The 9426-nt window shown below is 40.3% G+C and overlaps 1 protein-coding gene across 1 annotated transcript in view; it reads right to left on the reverse strand.

The window, feature by feature from the left end:
* Nucleotides 1-9426, reverse strand: part of LOC122812305 (venom factor-like) — a 1464680-nt gene that overhangs the window by 759229 nt on the left and 696025 nt on the right. The window contains exon 18 of the mRNA XM_044084707.1: nt 3997-4072. Coding sequence (XP_043940642.1) covers nt 3997-4072 — 76 coding nt within the window. The remainder of the gene's footprint in view (nt 1-3996; nt 4073-9426) is intronic.

Below are 9426 nucleotides of genomic sequence, written 5' to 3' on the forward strand. Positions count from 1 at the left end.
GTCACATCTACACCATTATTCAATACTTCACTATTGGATTTAACAACAGAAGAAAATGTACCCTTTGTTTTCAAAATCGGTACATATTTACTTTTCCTCTTTCTGTAAACTTCTTTTTTAGTTTTAGTTAACAGTGCCAATGGGTAGCCCCTCTCCAGGAATAAGCCAATAAGTGTGTAAATCTCCTTTTTAAATTCTGTGTCATCACTGATCAATCTAGATAAACGGACCATTTGGCCCTTAACCAAACCTTTCCTTTGGTGAATCGGATGACAACTAGAATAGTGCAACATGGAATTGGCATAACTAGGTTTCCTATAAATGTTACTAAGAAACCCCAATTCATTTTTAGAAATCTTGATGTCCAAATAGTTGGCACAATCATAACTCCAGTTGTACGTAAATTTAAGGAACCCAGAGCAATTGTTTAAATAGTCAATGAATTCCCTAACACTCAATTCGTCACCCTTCCAAAGAATGAGCAAGTCATCAAGAAATCGGTTGTATAACAGAATATTTTTAACAAACCTAGAGTTAAAATGTTTTCTTTTTCCCAGGCCAAAAGAACCAAATTAGCAAAAACTGGGGCACACCGAGCCCCCATTGCTACCCCAGTTAGCTGCTTGTACATTTCTCCTTCAAAAGTTAGGAAATTGTTGTCAAGGACTAACTCCATCAACCCATGACAAATCTCCAATTTCTCCAAATCAAAACTCGTACTAGAGAACAAACTGTCATAAAATAGTTCTAGGCCCTCTTGGTGTGGAATAACAGAAAACAAATTGATGACATCGATTGTCAAAAAACCAAAATTACCCAATTTGGAAAAATCAACCGAATTTAATCTCTCTAGACAATGCCATGAATCCTTCAATACATGTCCTGCATCCATTAGAGCTTTCTTGCAATAAAGATCTACAAATGCAGCCAGTGGTTCAGTCTTTGAACCCTTAGCCGAAACAATAGGATGAAACTGCAAGTGTTCAGTTCCCTTATGTACCTTAGGTATACCAAAAAATGTTGGCGTACTAGGGAACTTCACTACTAAATAATGGAATTCGGCCTCATTAATAACCCCTTGATATAAAGCATCCAGCAAGTACAAATCGATTTTCTGATATGCCAAATTCATCTCATGCATAGACACCCTTCCATAGGTACTGTCATCACTCAATATTTTCATTATTTGGCCAGCATAGTCGATATTGTGCATGATAACCATCCCCCCACCTTTATCCGGTCTCATGCACCTATACTGCCTAGATGAAATAAATTCATTGAGTATGGCCCTTTCGCTCTTGGCCAAATTATCAACATGTGCAACTCTTCGTGCACACATTCTCCTCAATTCATACTCAACCATATTTTCAAAGATACTAATTTCCTTGTTAGGAAGTGGCATAAAGGTACTTTTCTTCTTAAGTATGGTATCCTTCTGCCTTCTATCTTGAGTATTCACACCAGGACAAGATGAATGAAAATGCAGTTTCAAATTCAATTCCCTCACAAACAACTTAAAACTTTTCAATACCTGTGTTATATCAATATTAAAACTCGGCACAAATTTTTCTCCTTTACTAAACAACTTGAAATGGGATTCATTGAGCACAAGATCAGTGTAATTGTATATAATGAATCCCATTTCCTTGGTAATACTGTGTTTCATCCCCTCAACTGGGACAAGATTCACATTGTTGACACCTTCCATGCCTACACCAACATCACACAAATCAAAACCTAAACTCTCATGGGCCAAATCTTTTGAAATATCAACCTCCATAGTTCCAAGAGTGTCAGAACAAAACGGTGTTATAACACCCCCACCATGTGTAGCTTGTTCATTTTCAAGGCATAAAAATTGGTTATAAACCTACCTACCAGTCAATTCATGACTATTAACCCTAATATCGACAGCACATGATTGTGCAAATTCCACAATGGTGTTATCGTGGTCGATGACCCCCACCTCACCACAGTCGTCATAAACAGTAAGGTCATGAACACCACCAGTAACAACCAAATCATCCTCTAAAATGCATGTAGGTGGAGGTGCTGTGGTGTTATTATACTCACTACACCCCCCCATAACAAGTTCGTCATAAACTGGTTGATCATAAACACTGTCAGATACAAACAAAACTCCAATGTCCTCACACACTTCAAAATCAACAAGAAAGTCAGAGGTGGAAAATGCTAATGAAAATTCATTCCCCTCCTCCTGGGACTTGATTGATGAAATTGGCCAAGGTGCCGCCCCTTGTTCAATAGTTTCTCGGACCTCCGAGGCATCACTGGCTCCTCTAAAAAAATGTCTTGGCCCTGACAGTCATCAATACATTCTTCATTGAAACTACTGGAGTCAAACCTAGTGTGTGTCTCCATTGGTAAATTAGTCACCTTACGCCCTGGTGGATATGCTGTCACATTTTTATATGCAATACAGTCTCTAACCAGCTTCTTATTTTTAATAACCGTGTTCTTTTTGACAAAACTTTCAACGTTCTTAATAACTTTCTCGAAATGATTCTTATGTTGAAAAAACATTAAGTCATTCGTAATACTCGAGTCAAGCCTGACAATTTCTTCCCGAAGCTGCTTTAATTTAATTTCATTGTTACGCAAAATCACATCAAGCAGTTCCATACCTGTCCTCTGGTACAATTCAATTAACTCCTTATAGGCCTCTGAATCAGGGTCAATCCCCGTAGGCAACTTCCAAATACGTAAACCCATCGGTACCTGCTTCAAGTCCTTGGATTTAGTTAAAAACAGACTATCCAGTTGAACCGCACGATATTTAGTGCACAATTTCTCATATTTGAAAATTTGCTCTCTGAGCGTAAGAACAGGCTGATTACCATCGCCCCTCTGATCACCCGTGGACGAATCACATTGCACGTTTAACACAGGAGCTTCGAACCAGGAAGCAAGATTACGTTGCTGGGTAGTGTAGTCCTTTGAACCTGATGAGGCAGCCACAGCAGTATTCGAAGTACAAGATCCAGTTTGATTTCGCCCAATGACTCCACTGTATGTTGCAGTAGGATTGACCCTTTGCCCAGGTGTAATGTCGTTGGGTGAATGCATGGTATACAGTTCTACCTGTGTCTCCGTAGGACTGTTAACCGGGGTGTCATCGTTGTTAACCCTCTCCTCCTCATATAATTGAACCAACTTGCCCAACACTGCTGCAAGCTCTTTGAGTATAGCTTCCATGTTCAGGTCTCACCACGCCAACGCCTCAAACACCAAGTCGACCAACAGTAAAACGAGGTTCAAACACCAACTCCAATATAGGAATCCACTTAGAAATGAAAAAACAAGGTCAACCACAGTGCATGGGAGTAGACAATAAGGCAAAGACCACGAACTCAATGCAGATATAAAAGGAAACTATTTAATCCAAACAAGCACACCAACTGAGCGCTTTCACCAGATATACTGGTTTCATCAGAGTCATACAAAAACACACCCAGCAAGCTCCTTTAAATACTTGTTGAATACTTTTATTTTTACACTTTAATGTAGTAGTTGTGAACGTGAGTTTATTTATTTACTTATAACAAGCTCTTCATCTTGTTAATTCATGTGATTGTATGATTGGTGTTTGTAAGGAATGGTTTAACATAAAAAGGAAGTAATGCTGTGTGGGTTTATACATCTGAAGAAGTTTTGGACAGAAAACGTATTGTTTAGTGTTTATGTACTGTTCCCCGCCTGTTTTTGTGATAATAAAGTTATTTACCCTGGAGCTGACTCGTGTTTTATTGCCTTTTGGTTTGATTATTGCTTTCTGAAAATGGATTTAACTTAGAATGATATTCCCAGTTCTCAAATAAATGTAACAATAAACATAAATATAATTATACATAAATAAGCTTGCTTTCTCTGTGACTCGTTCTACCTAACAATATAGAGTTACTCAGTATTTTAAGCAGTTTTTGATTCTAAGACTAAAATTAAACTGGATGTAAAGTAGGAAAGGTATATCATTACCAAGTGCTTCCTGGTCTGTTAGTAAAAGCTGCATATGCATTGGAGGGCTGTCGGTAGGCCAGCTGTTGTGTGTAACCTGAAAAAAATCCAAGAATTAATGCATGGTTCAAGATCATTAAACACTGAACCATTGATTATTCATATTTCCTAATAACAACCAAGAAAACACCTAGAGAAATGGAACATTTGTTAGAAAACTTTTTTGATTGTTAATAGCATAGAAATGCTTTCATTTAAGTAACACAAATGCTTTATTCATATACGTTAGAGATGGATAAGGCATAGTACGGGTACACTACCATGTTGATAATTTGAAGTTGTGATAAAAGTATATATTTGTATATTCTGCCTTGACTTGTATCAGACTAATGAAAGAGACACTAAAATCCAATGAATGCATGATCTCCTATCAAATGCTTCTCTTATAATGACTCTACTTTGGTGGTCAAACATCGCCTATAAAATGGCCTAAATAGCCTATAAAACACCACTGAAGTTTCTTTTTCACTGGCATTCAGTTCCAAAGCTAAAAATAGTCCTGACAGCAGAAACAACGTGAAGAACCCCGAATGAGAGCATAGAATTACATTTGTAAATCCCCAAAGAAATAGAAAAGGCCTGACAGCAGAACAGGACAGAAGGCACATGCTTTATGTGGTGCAGATAAGCTGTACATAAAGAATTCAGTTTGCTAAACACAAAAGTAAAACATTCCATCTAACAAACAGGATAAATACTGATACTGAACCCAGAAACAGATGGCCATCAAGGCAGTAACCCCATTGTCATCAATCTACAAAAGGAAGACATCAATAAGCAGGTTACATGAAGTAGATATTGCTGCAAATCAACTGTAGAAATTCTCCTCCTATCTGATATGTTTGGCAGCTTTTTTTTTTTCCAGAAATCATCTGTAATGCTAATGAAACCAGTTTGTTTACCTGGGGTGTCCTAGGCTACAGACTTATAATAATGATGATTTATACTGATTGCTAGTTTCCTGGTTAACATTGTGTAACCTGTGTCGCAAAATGTGACAGCAGTGATGCATGCTGATGCCATGTGTGGCAAAATGTGACAGCACTGATGCATGCTGATGCAATACGTGACAAACTGCAACACCACTGATGCATGCTCATGCAAAGGTTATGCAGGTATCTTGACACAACTCAAGTATTCTTAATCCAAAATCACCACCAAGGGACACAGCCCCTCTTCTGTGTTGTGCCTGTATTGCCTCCCAGCATGTTATCTTATCAACAGCCTGCTTAAATGCTAACTGCATTTTCTGATGCAAAATTAATCAATAATACAAGATGACCCTATGACTGGCATATTTCTGTTGTCAGCATGATTATCCACTGCAATATGTTTATGTGTACGAATATATGCACATGTGCAGGTGTGTGTGTGGATGTACTCATTCTGTCACTGACATGGGCAGCAATTACTACAAATGCTTCTGAATGCACAAGTGCCTGAATCCCCATTACTAGCATGGACAGCCACCTGTGACTGCAGGAGTGCCTGTATCCCCTGTTAATACAATGGACAACCACCTGTGATTGCAGGAGTGCCTGTATCCCCTGTTAATAGTATGGACAGCCACCTGTGAATACAGGAGTGCCTGTATCCCCTGTTAATAGTATGGACAGCCACCTGTGAATGCAAGAGTGCCTGTATACCCTGTAGTATGGACAGCCACCACCCACAGGTAGGGGAATGGAGAGGTTCCTGCTTCCCATCTTACTAGTGTGGCCAACCTCCAGTCTCCATGTCTATGATTAGTTAGTATCATAACTTGTGGCTTATATTGCCTGCATATCCAGCTATTATCCTGTATATTTTCAATGTATGAGTTTCTGAGTTTGTTTTTGCCAGCATTACCAGCTCTGCCTCACGTGCCTGGCATGACTTCCCTCAGCCTGTTTGAAAAGCTGCCATGGTGACTTTCAACCAATACATGAATGTCTGTATCTTCTGAACCTGTATGAATTGCTCTCCACTACCTTGTCTATGAAAGCATGCATGCCAGCACCCTCTAAACTTGCATTAACAGCTATTATCCTGCATGCATACAAATGCATGGATGCTTATATATACTGAACCTACAAGAACAGTTCTCACACTGCATCTCTGCAAATGCACTCAAGGCTGAACTCCATGAACCTGCACAGAGGGTTGTAACCCTGCATGTCTCTCACACTATGTGAACATCTATCTATAGCATGTCTGTGAATGCACAGGTATCTGCACCCTCTCACACTATGTGAACATCTATCTATAGCATGTCTGTGAATGCACAGGTATCTGTACCCTCTCACACTATGTGAACATTTATCTATAGCATGCCTATGAATGCACAGGCATCTGCACCCTCTCACACTATGTGAACATTTATCTATAGCATGTCTGCGAATGCACAGGCATCTGCACCCTCTCACACTATGTGAACATCTATCTATAGCATATCTGTGAACGCAGAGGTATCTGCACCCTCTCTCACTATGTGAACATCTACCTATAGCATGTCTGTGAATGCACAGCTATCTGCACCCTCTCACACTATGTGAACATCTATCTATAGCATGTCTGTGAATGCCTGAGTTCTTTTAAATCCAATCACCTGCATGTTTAACAACCACCCCAAGTGCCTGAGAAGAGTAAAACATGAATTAAGTCCTAGCCACTTAGTCATGGAAGTAAGAGGAGGGCTATATCACAGGAAATACACTCCCCCTTATGGGGGCAGTATCAATCAGTCTGTAAGACTCTGCACATAGTTTTCACAGTGACCCCCACCATTTTTTATATATAAAAAAACAACATTGACAAATAAAAACAGTATTATACCCTTGGTGGAGGGTTACGCACATTCATAACATGGCAGTATTAACACCTCAAACTGAATTTAAACAGCATGTGTCAATCCAAGAAGATATTGACACAAATGGAAAATATTTTTCTATACAAAAGGAGATTTTGTCACCTACTGTTACTGTAGCACTGACATCAGTAGTTTGTAGAATGAAAAGCCATCCATTTGATTTCAAATTATTCCAAGTGTCATTCATTTCTGATGTAGAATGGAAAATGATTCCAGGTTACTGGGGCAATTTTACCAAATGCAGTCTCATCAACTACCAGAGTAAAGAAAGGACATTTTAAAGACATGCCTCTAGTCCTTAAATTTAAAGAATAAAAAGAATATTCTTTCAGATACAAGGACCACAGTTCATCACCCAAGGCAAGGAATTCATTATGCAGACCCTGCCCAAGAATAGAACATCAGGCAGTGCATATGCTCATCTCCACCCCTCCCCCTTCTGCTTCCCCACAGCTCTAAAAAAATAGCTGAATTGCAGTCACTGAAATCAGAGTCAAGAGCAAAGCCCCCCACATTAGAAGAGCTGGCTCAGTGCACAAAACATCAGTTTTCATGAACAAATTCCTTTGGCATTATTCAACCAATGGACAGGCTTGATCACCATTCACATACGTGGACACCGTGGATCACATGTTACTAACAGCATTGCTCAGGAAATGAGAAAGGTGAGGAGATGTCGGTGAAGGACACACTTCTCAACCAATGGACAGGTCTGATCACCATTCACATAAGTGGACACTGTGGATCACATGTTACTGACAGCATTGTTCAGGAAATGAGTGAGGTGAGGAGATGTCAGTGAAGGACACACTTCTCAACCAATGGACAGGTCTGATCACCATTCACATAAGTGGACACTGTGGATCACATGTTACTGACAGCATTGCTCAGGAAATGAGAAAGGTGAGGAGATGTCGGTGAAGGCACACTTCTCAACCAATGGACAGGACTGACCACCATTCACATAAGTGGACACTGTGGATCACATGTTACTGACAGCATTGTTCAGGAAATGAGTGAGGTGAGGAGATGTCGGTGAAGGACACACTTCTCAACCAATGGACAGGTCTGATCACCATTCACATAAGTGGACACCGTGGATCACATATTACTGACAGCATTGTTCAGGAAATGAGTGAGGTGAGGAGATATTAGTGAAGGACACACTTCTCAACCAATGGACAGGTCTGATCACCATTCACATAAGTGGACACTGTGGATCACATGTTACTGACAGCATTGTTCAGGAAATGAGTGAGGTGAGGAGATGTCAGTGAAGGTCAAACTTCTAAACCAAAGGACAGGTCTGGTCACCATTCACATAAGTGGACACTGTGGATCACATGTTACTGACAGCATTGTTCAGGAAATGAGTGAGGTGAGGAGATGTCGGTGAAGGACACACTTCTCAACCAATGGACAGGTCTGATCACCATTCACATAAGTGGACACTGTGGATCACATGTCACTGACAGCATTGTTCAGGAAATGAGTGAGGTGAGGAGATGTCGGTGAAGGACACACTTCTCAACCAATGGACAGGTCTGATCACCATTCACATAAGTGACCACTGTGGATCTCATGTTACTGAAAGCATTGTTCTGGAAATGAGTGAGGTGAGGAGATGTCAGTGAAGGACACACTTCTCAACCAATGGACAGGTCTGATCACCATTCACATAAGTGGACACCGTGGATCACATGTTACTGACAGCATTGTTCAGGAAATGAGTGAGGTGAGGAGATATCAGTGAAGGACACACTTCTCAACCAATGGACAGGTCTGATCACCATTCACATAAGTGGACACTGTAAATCACATGTTACTGCCAGTATTGTTCAAGAAATGAGTGAGGTGAGGAAATGATGGTGAAGGACAAACCTCTCAACCAATAGACTGGTCTGGTCACCTTTGACACTGTGGATCACATGTTACTGACAGCATTGTTCAGGAAATGAGTGAGGTGAGGAGATGTTGGTGAAGGACACACTTCTCAACCAATGGACAGGTCTGATCACCATTCACATAAGTGGACACTGTGGATCACATGTCACTGACAGCATTGTTCAGGAAATGAGTGAGGTGAGGAGATGTTGGTGAAGGACACACTTCTCAACCAATGGACAGGTCTGATCACCATTCACATAAGTGGACACCGTGGATCACATGTTACTGACAGCATTGTTCAGGAAATGAGTGAGGTGAGGAGATGTCGGTGAAAGACACTTCTCAACCAATGGACAGGTCAGATCAACATTCACATAAGTGGACAACGTGGATCATATGTAACTGACAGTATTTTTCAGGAAATGAGTGAGGAGAAGAGATGTCAGTGAAGGACCATCTTCTTAACCAATTGACAGGTCTGATCACCGTTCACATAATTGGACAATTTGGATCAAATGGTACTGACAGAATTGTTCAGGAAATGAGTGAGGTGAGGAAATGTCGGTGAAGGACAAACTTCTAAACCAATGGACAGGTTTGGTCAGCATTCACATAAGTTGGCACCGTGGATCACATGTTACTGACAGCATTGTTCA

The sequence above is a fragment of the Protopterus annectens genome, chromosome 9.part0, assembly GCF_019279795.1.
Source record: "Protopterus annectens isolate FY-2018-M chromosome 9.part0, PAN1.0, whole genome shotgun sequence".
NCBI lineage: Eukaryota > Metazoa > Chordata > Ceratodontiformes > Protopteridae > Protopterus > Protopterus annectens.